Raw genomic sequence first — 22291 nt, 5'->3', positions numbered from 1 at the left:
AAATAGTGGAACTACCAGAGGAAGACATCTATTTCCTGGCACATGCTCACCTGAGCCTGTTTGGGGTATTTGTGAAGCACTCTTATGGCATTTTAATCAGCAGTCTGGAGGACAAGGAATTGTTTTGAGCACCCTTTGAGCCCTGAGCACAGCGTTCTCTCAGAGTTGGAGGGGAACTTTATCACTTGGAAAACATGCACAGGGAAATGAGTCTCACTCTCCTCTGCTCTCATCATACTTTCAAATCCCAGTCTTTCTTGCACTCTGCCTTCATCACACGTAATTCTCTTACATTTTTATTCATGGTGTTCCTCCTCAGAATAATATTGTGCTCTGCTGCTCACCTGTTGCCTGGGAGTGAAAACAGCTTTAGCTCTTAATTTGGAAGTCAGTCCACAGGACAGCATGATGAGGCTCTGTCATGATTGGGAACAAATACTGTTGGCAAAAGGCTGTCAAGTTGTGGTTTGGAGTCTGGGTTTAAGGGGCTTTTCTGTAGGTTCACAGTCCAAGTGACCTCCAGGTCTTGCTTTTCTTTTGCACACCTTTAGTGTTTTACCACGTATGGATTGCGTTCAATACAACGTTTGCACTCTGCCTCCTGAGTCACTGTCATTGAAAAGAGCTTTAAGTCTGAAGCTGGGGAAGGGCAGGAGGAATTCCTCTTTTCTCTCCTACAGAAGCAGATACCCTTTGTGCCAGATCCCAGGGCGCCGAGAGGAACGACTCCCAACACACCAGCAGGCTACCCTGCAGAGTTGCGCGAGGCACTGGATAGCTACTGAAAAAGAACTCTGCTTCCAGAACATCAAGTATTTATGGCAAACCTGCTACAGAAGTGCTCACTTCCGTTGTGGTGAATAGTTTGGTGATCCTGAAGATGTGGTTCAGTGTTGTAGAGCTAGGTATTATTATAGGGTTACTGTAGTACTGTCAAATATTATTATAAAAACTTGATAGTGTAGAGCTCTTAACTTTTCACGTTTTAATTACATGAATCTCCTGGGTCTTGTCAGCATATTCAAATGACCAAGACTTACATCCCATTAGGTCCCTAAAGCACACCCATGCAAGAGAAACTCTTAACTTTCCCTTGTGGGCAAGCATAACATAAGCAAAATACCAGTGGTAAATAACGGTTTAATCATAACATCTATTCGGCGGAACAAGACTCCACAAATTCCGAGGACACCCGCGGCACCTGCCCCCACTTTATAAGAGCAGGCCCTTAGCCCCCCCAAACAAGCGGCGTCCAACCGCGGTGCGCCCCAGGTAACCCCGCCCAGGGCCTGGACTACCCGCGGCCGCCATTGCTCCTCCCCAAATGGCGCCGACGGCCGCCCGCCCCCCGCGCATGCGCGCCGGTCCTCCGCGGGCACGCTCGGGCCGGGCGCGGAGGCGGCGGCGGCGGGGACCACGTGGGCGGGGGGGGCGGCGGGCGCGCGGCCGGCGGGGCGAGATGGCGGCGCGGGGCGAGGTGGAGGCGCAGCGGGAGGTGGCGGCGCAGCTGGAGGCGCTCACGTTCGACCCCAGCGCGGCAGCCCCGGGACCTGCTGGCCCCCGGGAGGGCGATGGGGGAGATGAGGCCATGCTGCCGCTGGGCGAGGCGGCGTCCTGCTCCCGGCCGGCCGCGGCGTTGGACTCGGAGAGGTGGGTTTAGGAGCGGGGTAACCGCGCGGCGCTGCCCTGCGGCGCTTCGAGGGCCGGGAGCAGGCCCCCGGTCATTATTACGCTTCCAGAAACACCGTAGGAGCGCAGGAATTAAAAAGAGCGTGAGGGTTTCGGCCTGTAGAGCATCGTGTTTCGTTGTGCCGCCATCATGTGAGTGTGGTGCCCGACCTGGTGCTCGCAGGGTGCCTCTAAGCTGCTTTCTGTGACGAGACACCCGAAAAAGCCTGAACGTAGGCTTCAAGGTGAAGCGGCTGCAGACCCAACTCCTGCTCCAGTGCTGACATCTCGTTGGAAAAGCGTGTTCTCGACCGGTGTGCCTTTTGTAAAATGTTTGGTCTTACACCCTCACCTATGCTTTAGGGTTCAGCAGAGCGAAGGATAACTTTGTTTAGATGTAAGCTGCGGTTCCGTTTCTGAAGCCTGCACGTTTTTTCTCAGTTTCAGTGAGTTTGGTGTCTGCCTTCTGTTGTACTTCCGTAACGTGAGGCTGCCACGTGCTGCTCCTAACTTGCTTGTGAAGAAGGTGACTTAATAAAATGCCTAGAAATTAGCGGTTTTTTTGTGTGTTTTATTTATTGCTGCTTCTAAATCCTGCACTGTTAACTCTCGGACCTGATACTAAAAGGTAGCCACAAGGCTACAAAAGTTTGACTGTCTCAGTGTGTGTTTGTTAAAGGTTTGTAAGTTGTTTTCAGTCAACAGGATTGACTGTTCTGTATGCTTGCTTTTCCCTCCAGCTCGTGGAGAAGGTAGCCTTTTGCTAAGTGAAACGTGAACATGAGGAATGGCTGCTTTTTTACTTCACCTTTTGCTTGAAATATTAAGGGTCCTTGGCAATAAATATTACGCCAGTGAAAATTAGAAAAAAAACATGACTTTAATGTGCAAAAATTATGTATATGTATGTTAGTGCAAGGTACATTCGTTGGAATAAGTATTTTCACTTTCACTTAGCATTGTGTCTACTGTTGGGTTTGTGTAGCAAGAGTGACTAAACTGTAGTAGGTAGCTTAATATGTTATCTTTCAAAACTTCTTGTGGGCACCCAGGCGAGCTGTTACAGTTAGCATTTGCTCTGAAATGCTGAAGCATTACTTTTCTCAGCTGTTCAGTGAGCTTGTCTAGTGAGTTGTTGGATCAGGAGGGTTGCTGGTCTTATTATACAGTTAAGAAAAATGCTTGCTGTCCAAAAGTAGTTGACTAATGTATGATATAGGTGGTTTTTTTTTTTTTTAACTTTCATGTAGGAGTCTGTATTTTAACTCCCAAATTTGTTTCATTTAGTGACACAGATTCAGACAGTTCATCAACTACATCTTCCTCCTCTTCGTGTTCTTCATCAACAGTGTCTGATGAAGATGATCATCCAAACAAGGATAACAGAAGACACTGTGTTAAAACAAAAGACGAGTTGCCCCTTGATGTAAGTAAAAATTGGTATCCTTTAACATTTCTTCAAGTAACCTATCTGTAAATAATTCAACTTGATATATTTTTAAGTTGCAAAAAAAATAAACCCAACCCGGTGATTGAATGTACATTTTTACACTAGGTCATATATATAGCACGGTTACTAGTGTACAATGTGTTCTTTTGGGGATATTAAGGCACCTCTGAAGTGAGGTACACAGCTCATTTTAGGTTCATATTTGTATGAAAGTTATCTTTGGCTTCAGTGGTCTGTGAGAGTTTGTAATGTGGTGCTAGATGACTGGAAATCATCGACATGCATAGCAACAACAGGAGGTGGGAGTATGTTGTATTAAATTCTTACACTGTTGCTCCAGACACACTTGGAGTCAAGAAAAAAAGTGATAGGGTATTCTTCTACCCCCAAAATTGATCGAAGATTGAGAAAGATAACGCTTTGTTCTCAAAGAACGAAACAGAACAATTCCTGCCTATGTGTACTTCATTTTGAGGTCTGATAATAATAATAATAGAACCATTAAAAGTGCTTCACTGACATTTTTTTTACAGAGCTGGACTTTTGAACAGAAATCCATGCTCACATGGATGTACTGAGCAGGTTTTATTTACCTTTTATCTCAATTGTTGATTTAAATCAAAGACATGTTTATATGAAAATGGTTTGTTGATCTGCTTTCGGCTTGTTAGCCTTTTATCTTCAAGTCCAAGTGATTACAAAAATTCATAGTCCTTTTAATGACCGACCACAGGCTAGGTTCATTTAGTTGGTTGATCAAAGCTGTAACTTCCTGCCAGTGATAGTTGATAAGAACTGAAGTTCTAGCAACTATTTACTGTATCTTCTACTAAACTATAGTATAGTGTTAAAATTACTTTGTGTAAGGATGTTGTAGATTGGCCAATGTAAATTAGAGGAAATGGGATATTAAAATTAAAATGCATCTGTTAAAAATGTAATGCTTTTTTTTTTTTTGTGGGAGATAAATCTGTCCCCCCAGAAGTCCCCAGTAGCAGCTGACTGACAAAGGCATGGGTCAAAGACTGAAAGGAAAAGAAGCATTTAACTGGAATATGTGCACGGGGGAAAAACCTGCACACACTAAGGAGTCTTAGTGGAACTGTTTTAGAAACTTTCTGTGTTGATGTACAGGGTCAGCAGATACTGTGGGTAGTAGGATAGGTGCCACAGTTTTTCAGTTACAATGGAAATTTTAGCTTTCTTCCTTCTGGTGTTTGGCCTTTGCTTGCTCTAGCTAGCATCCATGAATCAGTTAAGTCTTAACAGTGAAGTTTGCTTAGTGTTACAAAACTCACTGTCTTGTAGAAGAGAGCAGTGTTTCTAAATTTGTGTATATTGGCTCTGATGCTATGTTACATAGTATGGAAAAGATTTGGCCTCAGTTTGCTTGTTCAAAAGCAAAGATAAGGTAAGGTTTTGAGGAAAGACAGCATAAGATTCTTCTGTTGGAGGGAAACTTTATTTCTGCTAGTAGCTCTTCTATTTCTGGAGATGAATTTTTAGAAGTACAATTAACTGCTAAAATTCTGACTCTTTTTCTGAATTCAGATGATGTTGAAGTTAATTTACACCAGTTGCACATAGGTTTTATTCCCTATAGTCAAATTAAGAGCGGTGTAACATGCGGAGAAATACTAGTTTGAGTACATTGGAGGTGAATGATGAGTTTGGTATTAATGTTCAAATACAAGCATTAAAATCTGCTATCTAAGGCAAAGTTTAAAATTTTGTGTTTTCTCTCTGTGGTACTCGTTTGTGTAGTTGAAGTTCTGCTTTTCTCAAAGCTGCTCTCTGATTATCCTCCACCAAATAAAATTGTTAGCTAAAGATAATATCTTGACATCTTTTTTATTGGTCTGAAGTCAAGGCATTAAATTGTCTGTTTTGTGATTACTGATTATCTAATTGTTATATGTTGAAAGTGATTTGTTTAGTTAGGAAGACAGGAATATGAAGAAATGAAGAAAACATCTGTGAGTTGATGGCTTTTCCGTTGGAATAAAATTGGTGTCTGCTTCAGTTGCAATGGAAATACACGAAGTACTGTCTTCATAGATGTCTTAAGAAGTGACATTCCCCCAGATGAATTAATTTAGAATTATTCTGAAAGAGACTAATCAAACCAGATTTTAAATGAAATCTTCAAAATGCTAGGAGGTTTTTGTGATTGTCAAGTTTATGTAGCAACAAAGTGGTGAATGTATGACAAGATTATATTCCGAACATTGACTTTGTATTTTCAGGAACTGCCTCCAGTTGAAGACTTATCTTTAATTCTACCTGATAATATTGAACTGAAGCTGTTTGGGACAGTTTCCAGTATCATTGAGCAGCTAGGTAGGCCCGATTTGTTTACTTCTTAATTAAAATTGTGTTTATCTTTACACTAGTTGTGTACTTAATTGTTTCTCCAAAGTTTCAGTACTGCAGCATTCTGTGTCATAGTGCTGTTAAACATTTCTGTTGATTCCCTGCGCTTTTTCAGAAAAGGGGTAGCAAGTTACCGAATAAGAGCTGATCTGATGGACAGACTACTACTAAATGAATATTGTTTGCATGTGTTTTTGTGGGACTTTAATGTTCTAACTTTCATAAAGCCTTTCCTAACCTTGTATTATGGCCTTCGCGTTAATCCTGGCAACAATGAGATTGAGCATTTGCAGTAGTTTGGTATCTCAAGGTTGTAAATGCTATATATGAATTACCTCTGAAGATACAGGAGGTGTGTAAGTGAAAGCGCACTGTGCAATGCAGTTCCAAGTGCTTCCTTGTTAATAGATGAGGGCAGAGAAGACTTAATTTAGCAGCATCTGCTGGGTAACTGGTTGTATGAGTAGGTTCATCATTGTGCCCCCCCCAGTTCATCCCATTTCTGGCACCTTGACCAAATGCAGGCTGTCAGTGTCAGCAGTCATAGGACAGCATGGCTAACGTGATTTATAGATGCTGGAGGGTAAGCTTAATAAGATTGAGACACATAATAGATGTAAGCTTGGCTGTAGGCAGTGTGCGTTTAGGCATTTTTTCAGCTCTACCTGGCACCTCAGGTTTTGGTATGTGAAATAAGTTTTGCAGAAGCTGGTATTAATGAAACTTCCATAATGTATTTGTATTTAAGCTTATTTGAAGTGCTCCATGCTGCTTGAACTGCTCTTACAGCAATTTGTCTAGAAGAATTAGTAATTTAAAAACAGTATATTTATGTTGAATGGCAAACAAGAAAGCAAATAGCTTTTGCTATTAAATTCTTTAATTGTAAAAGACTCCAGGCAATACAGGCTATTCATCTACAGTTTTGTTGTTGCTGTTGGTTTAGAGTTCATCTCAATCTTTGACCAGAAGCTGTCTTGAAAGAATTGAAGGTAGTTGTCTGGCCATTGTTCTGTTTTACTCATCTTTTCTCACTTATTCATAATAATAAAAGCTGTTTTCAGCTGAAACAATAGTTAGAAAAGAAGATGAAAGATAAATAAGCAAGAGATAGTTTACAGCTATTCTTACATTTGATTTAAAGTGTGAATGCTTAAATGAAGTTAAATGAAGGCTTTGGTTTTGAAAATTGTCCTCAATTTCCCATCGTTACTGGTGAATAGAAGCTCTTGACGTCCTGTCTGTATACTGACAGGTGACTTCTTGAATCTGCATCCTGCTTTGTGCAACTGAAATACATGCACTGCTGATTTGGTGTAGCTTGGAGAAAATTAGAAAACAGAATAGTAAACAAGTATGAAGTAAAGATCTAAGTGTGCAGTAAGACCCCAATATATGTTATTCCCTGCTTTTTCTGCCTTGTTTTGTGACTTTCTCCATCTACATGTTTTTTTTTCTCAGTTCTTCTGGAAACAGGTGTCTGAGAGGCCTCAATTTCAATTGATTTATGGCCATAATCAGTGATTCTGTGAACTAACTGTGGGTTGTTTTTGATTTTTGAACTAAATGTAAACCTGTGTATACTGAATTTGTATCTGGTACATGTGTGTTGAAGACCTGGAAATTGCAAAACTATTAGCAGAGTCATCAGTATCCTGAACTTTTTCTGTCCCTTTGATTATACTTAGAAGATTATTACAGAAAACAGTAGAGATTTCTAAAACAATCTGCAATGTGGTGATGTCTGTAAGTGGACATAGTATGAGGTCAATTTCGGGGTAGAAAAACGTAGGTTAATGCTTGCTTTGCACTAGTTACGAGATGGTAGTTCTTCTGGTGAGCATTAACTTCTGTTCAATGTGTCAACATTTAACAGAGCTTCTGCTGTATTCTGCTTCAAGGTGCTTAATAGAGAAATACCTTGTGTGGATTGTAGCCTGGCAAGTAAACAGCTTTGGTGTATATATAACAAACGTGCCTCAGGATTGCATTCTGGCGTCCTGGAAGAGCAGAAGCTAAAGAGTTTTGGTGGGCTAGGTAAGGGGAACTATAGGTCGAGTAGCTTGTAGGTTGAAATGTGGTAATGTTTCTCCCCGCTTATGTGTGGAGCGTGTGGTATGGCTTACATTGCCAGAATGCCTTCCTTGGCATACTTGAAAACTGGGAACTGTAAGTGGTCATTTTGAGTTCAGAGCTTTGTGAATGTGTTTTTGCCTTTTTTTTTTTTTTTTGTAGGATACATTTCTCATGAGGATTAAGCAACATACTGGGCTTCTTTCACTGTATTATCACTGTAATATACTATTTTATCGTATAGGTAGGCACAAAGTGATTTCCCTATCTCACAAAATTCAGTAAACTCTTAAGTCTGTAGCATTATCACAGGCTTGATTGGCATATCAGATTTGCAGATGGAAATAGCAGCAGAGCCTTAGGAGTTTTTGCTTGAGGAGGTGTTTGCTTTAAGTTCTGTTATGTAAGTTTAGAAGATTTTGTTAGTTTTTGGAGGTATCTGAAAGTGACGTGATGTCAAGTGCTTGAATATTTGATGATTGAGAGGAATTGAAAATGGTTAATTGAGCATTACTTTTTAGAGGTAGAGAAGATTTCCTTCAGAATCAGAATTTTTTGAGTGTGATGCTCCTAGACTGCTGACAGCTTTAGGTGCAATTCCTACTGAATGTAAAGGAAGACAATATTTCTTTTTTCTTAAGCAAAAAATAAAAAAAATGAAGTAGTCTAAAGACTCCAGTAAAGAGTAAGCTCTTTTTCTTTGAATCTGGAAAACCTAAAAATAAGGTTGATTCATAGCCTGTATATCATCAAATTGTGTACTTAACACAGGAAAAGCATACTTCTCTGTCCCTTTCAAAGTACGTAAGTCTGCTAAGTGTTTCATCTTTTAAGGTGCTAGAATGACTTGCTCAGTTTGACCACTCATGCCATCATTAATCATGAATTAGGCCCAAATGTAGTATGAGTCTACTGTTATGACATTAAAGTGTAGCAATACCTCAAATTGTGTATCCATATACAGAAATGACGCTCCTGGTTACTGCTGTGATTGGACTGCTTGGCATCTTTTTTTGCTTACTAGGGTGAAATATAGCTATCTCTATTCTTTTTTTCTGGTGTATTATGTTTTTGGAATGCTAACGCAGAATATGCACATGCATCTACACTCACACAAAAAAGAAACCATAGCCACCCCCACAAATGATTGTTGCTGTGCGCTAAATTAAGAAACAGCCTGAGGAAATGCAACAGGTATTTCACATAAGTATCTGAGACTTTTGTATCTGATGTGATCTCCTTTCTTTCTCTAGCTCTGGAGAAAAGTAGTTATATAAACCAGGATAAATCTTCTCACTCATATCACTGGAGAATGTTTTAAATGACTGTAAGAAGTTTCATATGTGTGCAAGAATTGTGTGGTGAAGCTCTGACATTTAGTTTATAAATAATTGTGATATTTTTCTTGTATTTTCCTGTAATTAAGTACATTACAAGAAATAAGCTTAAGTACAAGCTCCTGAAACATAAAATTCTAACTGCTTTTTTTCCTCATTGTAGTAATAATTGAATCTCTGAGAGGCCTACCTCCAATAAACGAGGAAAGCATAATTTTTAAGGAAGATCGGCAAGCTGCAGGAAAGGTGTGTGTGTGTAAAGCGTAAAAACCTGTTACTTTAATATAAAATTCTAAGTATTATATTAGTTTGCAACAAATAGTATTTGAGTCAACTAAATGAAAGACAGCATTTCCTTTATGCATAGTTTTTCTTTGTACTTTTGATTTTGTAGTCATCTCCTTTCTTTAATCTTAAAAATACCAAGCCTGAAACTCATTGCGTCCATAGAGGATGACGTGTGATTAATTTCTGTCATTTGATATGAGTGCTATGGAAATGGAGGTTGCTTTAATAATAATCTGTGCTCTTTTATTGCAAGGATTTGTGGTAAAGATTGGAGTAATTAAAGTTGGCTTTCAGGAAAAAACAGGAGTAGTTATGTGTATGTACTCTGGTGTTACAGGTTTAGGTCAGTGTGTGCTTTAAGAAGAATGTTCCCTGATAGGGGTAATACATTGAATTCTGTATATACTGTGGAGAAAGAAAGCCATCACCTAGACCTGTCACTACCAGAATATTAGTCTCTAGTAGGTGTGAGTGGAACACTGGAAAATACCAAATTGCAGGTGTCCCATACATCTCAGAATTCTCTGTTCTCCATTGAAAAGACATGGGAACTAACATAAAAGCATCTTACAGAGATGTGCTTTGGGAATAAACAGTCAGGAGATTGTTCAGGTGTTGATTTGTTCAGATTTGAAAGCATAATCGAGAGAGAGAGGAATAGAGGTCAGACAAAAGGAAAGATTACTGAAGGAAACAGACAGTTTAAGCAGTGCAGTTGGGTGGGCGAAGGCAGTATCAGCTTGTGAAAAAAACCTTTCCAAGTTAAAACTTCAATAGTAGCTGGGGAAATACACTGTCAAACGAATATAGTAATAAAGCTAAAACGTGAGAATAACTTAATTTGATGCTGCAGTTTGAAAACACATCAATTCCTAAATGCAAATTATGTTAAAGCTTCACAGTTGTTTATGATTAAATTAGTTAACTAATCTTGGTGGTGTATTTAAAAATGATTTTTTTTTTCTGTCTGTTTCAGATATTTGAGATATTTGGTCCTGTTATGCATCCCTTTTATGTGTTACGATTTAACAGCCCTGAGCATATAAAAGCAAAAAGTATTAATGTGCAAGATAACATGTATTTTGCTCCATCGGTGCAGGACTTCACCCAGTATATATTTGCAGAGAAACTGAGGCAGTAAGTAGCAGATCTTCTATAATCTTGTTATAACTTTTTAAAATGCAGCTGAAAATGCTGAATCAAAGTTTAGCCTTGAGTGAGAAACTGCAGGACTAAGCCTGACACCAAAACTTTTTTTTTAGGTGTTCTCAGTTGTGTAGTGATAACTGGGTTGTACAGTTTGACTTCTCAGAACAGTTAGAATAGCTGTGAACTATAAGCTTCTAAGGTGTTCGCATAAAGACTTAAAGAAAATAATTCAATAATAAAAATTTTTATTCTGTTGTAGTCACTATTGCCTAAAATATAACCAGAATTACTTTTTTTTTTTTATGAAAAACCTTCATTGATATTTCCTCTACCTGTATCTCCTCCTACACGTACATGGGTTTGGCAAGCCTGAACAGTTTGGATTTTGTTGTTCTGCAGATTTTTGTTTAGTGGTTTCATTAATGTAGTTTAATACCTCATTTTAAACTTGTGTGAATTCTGAACGATTTAAAATTTTAGTATTTTTAAAGGCCAGATTTAATTATCAAAAAATACATTGTGCAGATGGAAAACAGCTCTGTATGAAAATGATCTACTGTAAATTTGGTGGTAGTGGTGGATTTGAGTGACAATGTAGGATGATATTCATAAACTTCTTCATAGTATCAGCCTGCCTGAGGAAAGTATGGTGTACGAATAGGGTTTGTTGCCATTTCGAAGTTGAGGATTCAAAGGTAAGGACTAAGAAACAGGACACAGTAACTGATGGCTAAACATTAATTTTGTAATAAAATGTTTGAAATAACTATAGGTTTAAAGAAGTTCTGTCACATGACTTAGTCCCTACTTGTTAGGATTAGTTCTCATTTGACTCATTATCACAGAGAAAAATTGTAACACTTGGTTTCTGCATTAATTACAACTTCTGTCAGTATTCTTACTGAATCTTTTTTATTGATCAAGGGCATAGAAAGGCCTGCAAGTTTTTTTTTCTTTGAAAGCAACAGGTATTTAAAAAATCTATACATCACTTCCAGTGGAGACCTTTAAAATAGACGGAAGCAGTAGGGTGAGAAAGCTTTGTTTTTCTGCAGCCAGCTGGTCTTTGATTTGTGCAAGTAAACTTTGTTGCTTAGCACTGTAGTTGACAGAATTAATTATCTGCTTACTGCATCAATAACTGTAGGCCAAACTCAGCATCTGAGATGTGAGACTAGTTTTCTAATTTTGTTGCATGCTTTGCAAGTAGTTTTGCGATCTATTAGTTTTATTTCAGCAATGCTTGACTATCGTATGTGGTACAAAATCGATCACTAGGTAAGATGTTTGACGCTTCCATGTCTTAGCACTGCAGTTGAGCGACGTGTCAGACCTTGCTTCTTGCCTCGCATAAAAATGATCAATGTGAACAAGTCTAGTACTGAGTATCAAGAATCTGATAATGATGGTCCCGTTTCAGTTTTATTTCGCTGAAACTTTTATTTTTGATGTATTTTGTCAGTGAAGTTTCTTAAGTTTTGTGACACCTTTGGTACTATCTGTTGCAGCTGCCTTTTCACAAGGCAGGTAGGATAGGTCCTGCCAGTGGAAATGCATAAACAATTTCCATGTCTTATCTCTGCTGTAACATCTATATAAAGAAACCAAGATGGCATGGACAGTAGAAAAATTCAGCTTCAGTCAGTGCTTCACGGTAGGGCTTTTTGGACCGTGGATTACAAATTTGATGACCAGTGATTTTGTTTCCTGCTTTTGATTAGATTACTTCACTCTGCAGATTGGTTTGTGAAGTGCTGTCAGCTTAAAAGTTTTAAAAAATGCTACTCAGAACAGTAGTGGCATTTTGAAATGGAAAGCAATCAGAATTAAGATGTAAAAAAAACTTAAGTTTGAAGCTTTTTTTAAGATTGCTAGCATTGTGCAAAATTGCAGTGGTGTGAAGAGGCCTTATGCATTAAAGGAAAAGATAATAGAAGTAGCAGTCTTTAGTAGATAGCGCAAAGTTTTTTGAGTGCAAAATGACTTACTAAAAGTAATGTGTGGATTTTTGCCTGCGTTGACTGAAACACAATAATTCTAAGGAAGCTCATGTATTTTCATGATTCCTATGAGTCACCTTTTTGTTAGACTTCTAGATCTTACAGTACCTGAATTCAGAAATCTAAGAATTAGTGTCTTGCTCTTTGCAGAAGATTAAGTATCTCAAAGCATGGAAAATGTTTTGTTTTGCTGAAACAGTGAAGGCTGCCTTGTCAGAGTGAGATAAGCTACTTTAAGATTAGGAAAACATGTAAATTTTGCAGTTAGTAGTACTACATATTGCCTAATGACCACAGGTTTTGATGTCTTAATTATGCTCTTGTATTTCTGGAGGGAGGAGGGAGTTTTTTACCCTGAAATAACAAGGTGAGAGGAAGAAACAATGAAGTTTGTTCGTAATAAATATTCTTCCTTTCTTCATTGCCTTGGTAGAGTGTTTTCTATAGCCTAGAAATTAATGGGTTGCATTCTGAGACGCTTTCCTGAAAATCACAGTGATGTTGTCTTGAGGTTTTCTAACTATACATAAAGATTGAGCTTGAGTTTTATGGGTAGGGGGTTGAGGCACAAAGTACCTACAGACGAGTTATCTGTATTCTCTTGGGCTGACTTTCAGGTCTGTTTAAGTCCAGGCTGCTTAGAGTTAGTCATCTACATCGGTGTTGATGTTGTAGCTTGATTTTTGTTGACTTGCTGATTACATAACACTTGGTTATTAGAGCATTGGCTGTACGTACTTCATATAGAGCACTTTTTAAAAACATACATGGCTCCATTTTACAATTACGCATTTTAGCATTTTATGTAGTTTGCATAAGTAAACTAGTGTCTTGAAATTCCAGACCAAAACATATTCAATTTTCAAGAAGCACATTTGACAGACTTCTAATTTCAACTTGTTCCCAAGTTGCTACTGGTCAATTAAATTACTTGATTTTTTAATGGAGTTCTTAGAGTGGTGAGAGAAATAAATGGCACCACTTAAATTCTTGTAGGGCAAGAACGTTTTTTGTGAGTTGTTTTTACTTCTTTACATGTCTTCCGTCTTACATTTTAATTTTACATTTACAACCATCTTTATTAATTGATTATCTAGTTAATGCTGTCTTAATAGAATTGTAAGCCAAGCCTAGGGTTTTGACGCTGAACTTGCTTTGTGAGAGATGGACTTGAAGCCCATGTCCTCCTAGACAAATTCTTTGCTCTTTTCAGCTGGAGATGTGTTCTGAAAACAGAGTGAGGGTATAAGGGAAGAATAATAAATTTTATGACTGTAGTTATCATAAACTTCTGGTGACCAGTCCCAATTAATTCAAGCAATTTAGGTTTAAAATGATATGTTGGGAGGATACTGGTAGCAGCTTAATATTAGCTGTCTGAAGTGTTTTGTCTACTCAAAGGAGGAAAGTGTTTTCAACTTGCATGTCTGGTGAAGCCGTAAGATGACACATACATTACTGTTTGTTTAGAAATAGTGTGGAAAAAACCATGTGCCTCTTTAAAAACAGGCGACTCCTGGTATACAAGATAAATCTTGAAGAAAGTATTACCGTACTTGATAAAGTACAGTTTTCATACAAAGTATTTTTTTAACCTGAAATATGTTACTACAACATGACTGAAACATGAGATGTTTCATAGACTCCTTATAACATACTACTTCGTGATTGTTTAACTTTGTGTTTTTTCCTTTTAGGGAGAAGGGGTCAGATGCATCTTGGAAGAATGACCAAGAACCGCCACCTGAAGTAAGTATATATAGTTGTTTGTTCTATTGTTTTTGAAAATGTACGTAGAAAACATTCTGTGCAGTGTGACTAATTAGCAGGTTATTTTTTTTGCAGGCAAGAGTTTGATGCAACTTTTTCATTTGTTGTAAAGAGCATCTGCTTTTCTTGGAGAGGCCTACCAGTCAGTGGAGAGAGATTTAGTTACTTTTTTTTTTTTTACTTTTTGCAGTTGGGAATGTATTTACAGTTTCTCGAGTTCTTCAAGAATGTGTGATCGTGTGTGACCTGAATGATCAAATTTGAGTAGCAAAAACTATTACCTTGCCAGATAGTTTTGCTTCTGCTAGGGTATTTTTGTCTTTGCTGTGCTTTCACTGTAGCTTTGCCTTTTACCCTGCCATAATCAATCCTTTGTATTTAAAGGTCTCCTAGTACTCTACAAGATTGGATGTTAATCTCTTAGATTAATGTGACACCTCTTCTGTTGCAGTCTTTGAATGGCTCCCTGTTAGGTTTCCCTACTGTTTCCTATTAAAATGCTAGTGTAACAAGAGGAGATGAGCTTTTTCCATACAAAGGCAGACATATATGATGATACCAGAAGCTAGAGCTCTTTACGACCATCACTTATTGTAGGATCTCTAATGACTTCTTCGGAGACCAGCCTTTTTATCGAGTACTCTTTAACACCAATTTAACTGAGTTTTTGTTATTTTTCATGACTATTCTCCTCTGGAATAACTGCTGCAAATGGTGGTTTTATTGATGTGTCTTCATGACACTGATTTTTTTGGCTTAACGCTCCCATTTTTCCATGCAGAAGCTCCCATTTTTCCATTCCAGGCTTTAAGCCTAACTTACACAAAATAGCTGAATGTCCTAGAAGCCTTGAATAGTGTCCTAAAATAATCTAAAATGAACATCTCTTTCTGAATTTTATGAAAGCTGGACAATTTAGCATAGTTCCACAGTGTATGGCTTCTAATATAAACTATAGGTAGGAAAGGGCTTTGAGTTGTTTATGGGTGTGTTTTTTGTTGTTGTTGTTCTAAGCAATACTGCATTAACAGTCCTTATCCTAGTTCATTGTTCTGGCTTGAAGGAGAGATGCGATGTGACCTTTTCTAAGGCTTGAAGATAGAGGTCCTGTAATGATGTGTCAGTCTGTCAATCCAGAACATTGCTTTAGGTAGTATGGTGTGGATGGTGGATTTTGAAATACGTTTTTCTTCCCACAAACTGAATTAAGTTGAGCAGTGTTAACTTCTCTCAGAGAATGCTCATCTAACACTTCTGAATGTAGATTGCCTTCCTTTGTTGGAGAGACATCTCACCAAGAATTATCATTTGAGAATTAGAAGCGTTACACAGAGTTAGACTGTAGGTATGTGACTGACTGTGTATACTTCTGGCTAAGCATAGTTTTTTGGTGATGTTATAAAATGTGCTTATAAGTTAATGGTAAGCTCTTCCTTTGTTTCACAGTTGTGTTTTAAAGCTATTCAGGAGGTAAGCGTGTAAATGCTTAGTTTGAATGTGGGTGTCTACATAACTTTAAAATCTGGTTGTGTGTAGTGAAGCAGTCCAGTCTTTAACAAGTAGATTCACTGCTTTTTCCAAAGTTGGTAATTATTTTCTAAAAGATTTTTTTGGAAGATGATACTCTGGTGGTTTTGAGTATTAGAACCTGAAAGTACTGAGGGAACTTTGCTGTACTTCACGATAGGAAGAAAGGAAGGAGACTTGAAAGAAATCGCTGCTGGCAAGGATGGGCAACCTAGTTGGTTTTTGTGACATCTTTCTGACTTCATGATGTGCACGCTTACTGTTTTGTAGAAAACAACACACATCTTGTAATCCTTAATTAGGCTCATCTTTGGATAGTTCCAGTAGTTAGAGTTTACTCTGACATAACCAGGTTGTGACAGCTGATGAGCTGGTAGAAAGTAGCTTTTGCTTTGAAGGCAATAACTGTTGACAGGGGTGCAGATTAAATTTTATGCCTCTGATGCTTGAAATTGTCTCATTGAGCCAGGCTCTTTCAGAGCCCTCAGCTGGCAGTTGATGCCTTGGCTTGTCTGGCAAGCTCCCCCAGTGAACTGCATGGAGTTTTGGAGTCAGTTCTTCTGCAGCCGTGAAGTTTTATTTTTCCATGAACCTTAACTTAATCCTGGCTAGGTCTTTCATGCTTAGTATCTTTTTTTAAGGTATGGGTTAAGTGTTCCTTTTGCCACAGGCTTGTAATTAGCCTACTTTAGCTGTAGACTCAGCAGTACAATTTCTCTAGGCCTTGTCTTTCGGGGTCATAGGATGCCAATGTGTGGTCTTTTTGCTGCAAGGCCAGCAGGAGGAGATAACTGCGACTTTTCTGAGATAGCTTTTGTGGAATGTCACATGAAAATGAGGTGGCAGCAGAAGGTAACTGTCGTTTATTACTTCTGCAGGAGGGGGATGTATTTAGTCCTTAGAAAAATGCAGAATCTAGCAAAAGATTTTACTTCATGGTATGTAGTATTGTTGTATTACTTGTGGCTTTTTTGAGTGTAAGAATATAATCCAGTTATGCAGAAGAGAAAGTAATTGTATTCAGAATTAATGTTTAGGTTGCTTTTTTCTAGCAGCATATCCGTGCAGTTGTTTTTTTTTAGATGTACGCTCTGAAGCGATACATCAGGAAAAAGCAGAAACCTTCCTTCTGAAACTGGGGATGAGGGGCACAGCCCCTACCTACCCCCTTAGTCACACGAGGGAGATGTCTTTCAGGGAAGTAGTTACTATGACAGATTACTTTGCTGCCATTAATAACTCCTCGTTCTACATGTACGCTATGATTCTAAAGGTAACAAAACCTTGCGTAATAGGAACAAAATGTTGTAGTGGCATTGAGTCTACTCCTTTGAAATAACATTGTTATGGAAAGCTTAACGAGAACATATTAGTAGACTCTCACTAGTCTAAAATTGTCAATACATTTTAATTTTCTGTAGTATCTTTAATGTAGTTAAATTTAACTGCTGAGTTCAATGTTGGTCATAAAAATAGTCTTACAGTATTAAAATAATCCATATTTTAATTTACTTAGTCTGCACTTCAAATAACATGTAGCCCCAAAGATTTTTGTTGGTAATGACTAGCCAGCTTGCTCAGTTTCACTCAGCTACTACTATATTACTCTCTTCCTCTTAATTTTGGTGAGAACTAGGTAAATTGTTTGTATTGGGTTGCATTGGGAAGAGTAAATAGAATCCTTGGTAGACTTCTGTTGAATTGCACGCAAGTTCTGAAAATCTTCACTGCAGTTTTTAGCAGTAAGCTATGAAAGGTATTCATGAAAAAGGATGTGTGTTTACATCTGTTGCGTGTCATACAATAGTTATTTTTTTCTTACTAACTTCAAGGCAAAAATATGTTCAGTGCTTGAATGTTGCTGTTCTTAGGAAAATTGGAAGGAATAACTGAAAACTGTCTAATTATCTTCTGAGAAATCTGTGGAGTGTTAAGGTTCTGATTGTTGAGAAGCCAGCTGAACATACGATGGCTCTTTGAATGCAAAACAGGAAAGTGCAGCTTCAGTATCTTTCGAAGCTGACTGCAGGATGTAATGTTTTCTAAATAATGATTTATTGCTATAACTGAAGTTCCTTGTACATTTTTTAATATTTTAATGGCTTTGCTCTCTTTCTTTTAACCAGGCCTTGGACTACAGTGATGATGAAAAAGAGAGAGAGGCAAAACAAAGGAAAAAGAAGCCTCAAAATCAAGGAAGGAAGAAATTCAGATCAGAAACGAATACATCAGGTGAGCGAATACTATGGGAGAATGCTTTCATCTGTTAGATATCGTTCTGCTTTTCATACAGTTTATCTTAAAAATTGAGTTTTCATGCAGTTGATAAATGTTTGTGTACTGTTCAAAGTTGAATGTTTGAATTTGTGACTGTTCCTTACTTTTAAGGGAAATTAGTAAATTTTTTCCATTAAACTGAGGAAGAAATAGTATAGAGCAGGATAGTTGTCAGAGGAGACTTAAAGCCTCTCAGATAAATGGTGTGAGTTAATACACAGCAAGGAGATAGAGCACACGCCACCTTTCAGAATTTGGAGCTTGCTTATTGTAGAGGTCATTGTGGCCTAAGTTCAACTTATGTCATTGAATGCAGGAAGAAGATAAAGGAGAGCCGTGTATGATTTTTGTAAACCCATTTTTTTCTTCTTCCTCTTCCTAAAAAGAAAGCTCTTTTTCACCCAAGGCATATTAATACCTCTTCTTAAAATAACTACCTGTCCTAGCCCACTGAGAACCTCTGTTCACCTATCATAGTCATTAGATAAACAAACCTGGAGTAGATTAGTGAACTGTGTAGTTTTTCATAGTATACATTGTTCTTTTCATAGTATACAGTTCTTCATTTCTTTTCCTGCTGTTGACAGATGATTTGCATGTGTATGTTTGCAGCTGTGCTTTTTGCAATAACTGAATTTTCCTATGTTTTGCCTTGTGTCTCTAGTGACAAAAACATTTTTTCGTCATTTTGGCTGAAAATTTTAAATTCCATCTTACTTTGATATTACTGATCTACTTCTGTTACGTGCTTTCTGTACTTCTCCTTTAAAATACTGCTGACCCACCTCACCTCCACTCTTTTTTCTGCTACTGCTTGTGTATCAGTTTGCTGCTTCTGTCTGCTTCATTTTTGTTGTGCATTGGTTTTACATTGAAAAAAAAATATTAGTCATACCATTGGACAAATCTTTCTTGGACTCACTCCTGCCATGAGTTAGCTGTTTTTTAGTACAGTTGCTAGGCATGGCACCCCTACTGAACCTTTTCTACTTAGCTTTTAAGTCAGCAGCTGTCCTTTTAACTGTTTTCCTCTGTGTACAGTTCATCCCTTCTTTTATAGCTGATGGCTATTTTCTCTCCTGGTTTCTGCTTACCTGCACTGCATAAGGCATGTTTTCCAGCATGTCCTTATTCTGCCAGCTTACTGCAGACCTGTTTTTCCTAGGGCTTGCTGAGGCTGTTACTGAACTACTGTACATAACTGAGGACAGAACAGGACGAGCTTTCTCAGTGTTTCAAGGAAGTATGAGTTACAATTCACTGTGTTTGTTACTCATAAATAACATGTTTTAAAATTGGTGTTACTTGCAGTTTACTTTTGGCTATGGAATTCAGCAGCAAGGCCAGCTGTTAAGTTGGAGCACAAACTCTCTCTCAGCTGGAGTTTTACATGGTTGCATTTTCATAAAACTCAGGGTATATTAAAAATTGTTCCTTGTTACAGTCTTTGATAAGAACAAAAAGAACATGAAGTAATTTCACGAGTGCTTCCCAAAGGGCTGGATGCAACAAAGGAATCAAAGGTCCTAATCCCCCGTGAAAATAGTTAGGAATCTTGGTATTAACTGTCTCCGCAGATCTGGCTTTTTACAGATGAAATTGTTTTGCATAATCTAGCACCAAGGATTAGGTCCAAGTTATTCAGATTCAGTGACTTTGTGGTGTCACGTACTTACATACTACTTGTGTTTCTAGCCCTAAAACCTTTAAGAGATGATGTTTCTGTTTAAATTCTACAGTCTTTTGAATACCTTAGCAGCTCCCTGGAACTTTTTGTAATGTTACAATGCTCTTCATGTAGTCCTTATGCAATTCTATAGAATGGATGTTATGAATACTTTTACAGTATTCATATAAACTGGCTCTGCATTCTCCATGAACCTTAAATGTATGCTTACTTTGTGACCTGTACTGGCGGAAAAAAAAAATCTGTGAAAGATGAAAGCTGGAAGTTAATTGGTTAAAGATCTAGGTCTGTCTTTTATTTTTTTTCCTGAGAGAGTCAGTTAATTTTATTAAATTTGAATTAAAACAATTTGTCCTGTGTCTGCTGTAATACCAACTCAGGTCTGAAAGATGTATATCACTTTAGTGCAATCAATGCAGTGCCTAGTAGATCGGCTTTAAACATGATAAATGTCTTTGTCTGTCACATATCTGCCTAGATATGTCTTGAATAGTAAATTGTTACTAAGATAACTTTTGACACCGCATTTGCAGTAGTTATTTGAACAGCAATTAGCTAAGTAAAATAACTTGTGTTCTGTCCTACCTATAAGCACATGGATTCTAACGTCACAAATTTTGGAAGAAGTGAGGAAATATCCTTACATGCTTAATATTGAATAAGCCCAGTAGTAGTTTGCAGCACAATGAAAATGTGAAGAACTAAAGATGGAATAAGGACTGCTGATCTTTGTAGTGTGTTCTTGCTAAATCCAGTCTTAAGCTGAAGCTTCCAAAATACTTGTAGTTTGAGTGTTTGCATGGTTTGTTAATGCAAGTGAAAATGCCTAGAGGGGAAGAACGTGAAGTTGTCCTTCTTAATGACTGAATTTGCAACCCTCAGGATCATTCTTTCTATATTACTCCAATAAGCCAAGATTAATTACTAAACAGTAGACTTGCCAGTAGTTCTTTGTTTTACTTGCCAGTATTGTTGAAAAGGTTACGCTTACAATTTCATTGGCTTCAACTTCTGATGTATGATTTTAGAACAGACTTGACAGTACACTATAGTAAACTCTCTCAATACAGATTAGGTATTTATGTTTGTATTTGAAGACAGAAGTGATTCTCGAAAGGTTTGTGAGGACTAAACTTAAACTTTCCACAATACTGAAACTTTTTTTTTGTTTTAAAGATGACTACAAAGGAGCTCATCAGCCAGTGCAACAGCCTGCTTCAAGTTATCCAAGGGGGTACCATGACAGACAGTTCTCTGGTGTTCCATTTCCTCCACCATCAGGACCTCGAGGATTTTCAAGACCTCAGATGAGACCACCACAGCAATACTATTCAGAGAACAGAATACATCATGAGTCTCCAGTGTTCCGGCAACCTTACAGAAATGAAAATCCAATGATGCAGCAGTATCCCTTTCCTCCTCCAGTTTTTGGTTCCAGTAATGAGATGCATCAATTTCACCATCCGCCTTCAAATCTAAATACAGCTTGGATGGGCCCAAACATGTACAACTCATCGTACCCGTTTTTGCCACCACCACCGCCGCCTCCACCTCCTCCAGATAGCCATCGTTCTCACTTCAAGCCTTACTAAGTTTCTATAAATGTGTAGCTGCCAACACTGCATTCCCTTATTTTGGAGATGCTTTATTTTTTTCTGCAAGAATAGAATAACTGCAGAGTTTGTTTTGTGGGATATCCACAGAAAACTTTTTTTCTATTTCATTTCTGTTTCAAAAAAATGTATGATTAAAATACATTATTATATAATGGTTTATTTTTGTAATATCTACCAGCTTGGGGTGATAATAAAAACTTTCCAGAGATCGGTGTATAGTGTTTGAAATGTTTTGTACTAAATTGAGGTTTAATAACTACTGTTTCATGGTGATAGGGGATATTTGGCATAGATGTTGTTTTTAATAGTTTTCAGATCAGTTGGATACTGCTATGCTGAACTGTCACTTGTTTGGATTTGTGCAATTTTTCTAATCTGCTTACATGGAAAATAAATTTTGAGACCAAATTTTTACTCTAGGCGTACCACTGTTTATATAAGGTATAAACTCCCACAATCCAACTTTTAACATTTCATTAATTTCATGTTCATTGGAAGACTGGAGCTGGATTGTCTGTTCTAATACTAGCTACAGTAGCTAGATCAGAGTGTGGACCAACAAATTACTGTAGATTTAGTATCCTACAGTAGCTATAGAAGGACAACAGTGAAACCTATTGAACAGATGTTTTGAAATGAGTTTTAGGATGGAACTGCATAGACCGGGGAAAAGAAAACCTCTCACAATTTAACTTGCCTTTTTTTTTTTTTTTTGGATACAAAATGCAGGTAGCACTAGATACTGTTTGGCTGTCAATAGAAGCAGGACAGACAAATTAGTTGTACACTCAATATTTCTGTTCTCAAATTCAGTGGCCTTACTAGTTTCTTTAGATATGTATTGAAAGGCTAAACTCTTCAGGTGTTGCTTAGTGTTAATACAAATTGTATTGAGTTTACAGGGCAACATTTTGGTAGTGGTGGGCTGCGGGGATGGCCGCTGTGAGGAGTCTAGAAGTTGCCCCACGTTTTATGAGGGCCAGTTTCAGAGGGTTCCAAAGGGACCCACCGCTGCCCACAGCCAAGCCAGTAAGTGATGTTTGTGCCTCTGAGAGAGCAGATTTAAGAAAGGGAAA

The 22291-nt window shown here is 38.0% G+C and overlaps 1 protein-coding gene across 2 annotated transcripts; it reads left to right on the top strand.

Moving 5' to 3' along the window:
- Positions 1 to 1370: 1370 nt before the first annotated feature.
- NAF1 (nuclear assembly factor 1 ribonucleoprotein) lies at positions 1371 to 21629 on the top strand. 2 transcript variants are annotated; one of them, XM_035325829.1, is made up of 9 exons: positions 1371 to 1650; positions 2956 to 3094; positions 5365 to 5458; positions 9065 to 9147; positions 10166 to 10326; positions 14036 to 14087; positions 17762 to 17867; positions 19078 to 19155; positions 20776 to 21629. In XM_035325829.1, the coding sequence occupies exons 1-9, from the start codon at positions 1460 to 1462 to the stop codon at positions 21189 to 21191; spliced, it is 1320 nt and encodes a 439-aa protein (XP_035181720.1). In that variant the 5' UTR covers positions 1371 to 1459; the 3' UTR covers positions 21192 to 21629. The 2 variants fall into 2 exon arrangements, with proteins under 2 accessions (XP_035181720.1, XP_035181722.1); XM_035325831.1 differs by lacking the exon at positions 19078 to 19155 and having other exon boundaries at positions 1372 to 1650.
- The last annotated feature ends 662 nt before the right edge of the window (positions 21630 to 22291 follow it).

The sequence above is a fragment of the Oxyura jamaicensis genome, chromosome 4, assembly GCF_011077185.1.
Source record: "Oxyura jamaicensis isolate SHBP4307 breed ruddy duck chromosome 4, BPBGC_Ojam_1.0, whole genome shotgun sequence".
Classification (NCBI taxonomy): Eukaryota; Metazoa; Chordata; class Aves; order Anseriformes; family Anatidae; genus Oxyura; species Oxyura jamaicensis.
This window is presented reverse-complemented; position numbering and strand designations above follow the sequence as displayed.

Excerpts from the sequence above, each read along its gene's own strand:
- NAF1 (XM_035325829.1), top strand. The coding sequence starts at position 1,460 with ATGGCGGCGCGGGGCGAGGTGGAGGCGCAGCGGGAGGTGGCGGCGCAG. Across the intron at positions 5,459-9,064 it reads CAGTATCATTGAGCAGCTAG|TAATAATTGAATCTCTGAGA; the intron begins GTAGGCCCGATT and ends TCCTCATTGTAG. Across the intron at positions 17,868-19,077 it reads ATCAGAAACGAATACATCAG|GGCTTGCTGAGGCTGTTACT; the intron begins GTGAGCGAATAC and ends TGTTTTTCCTAG.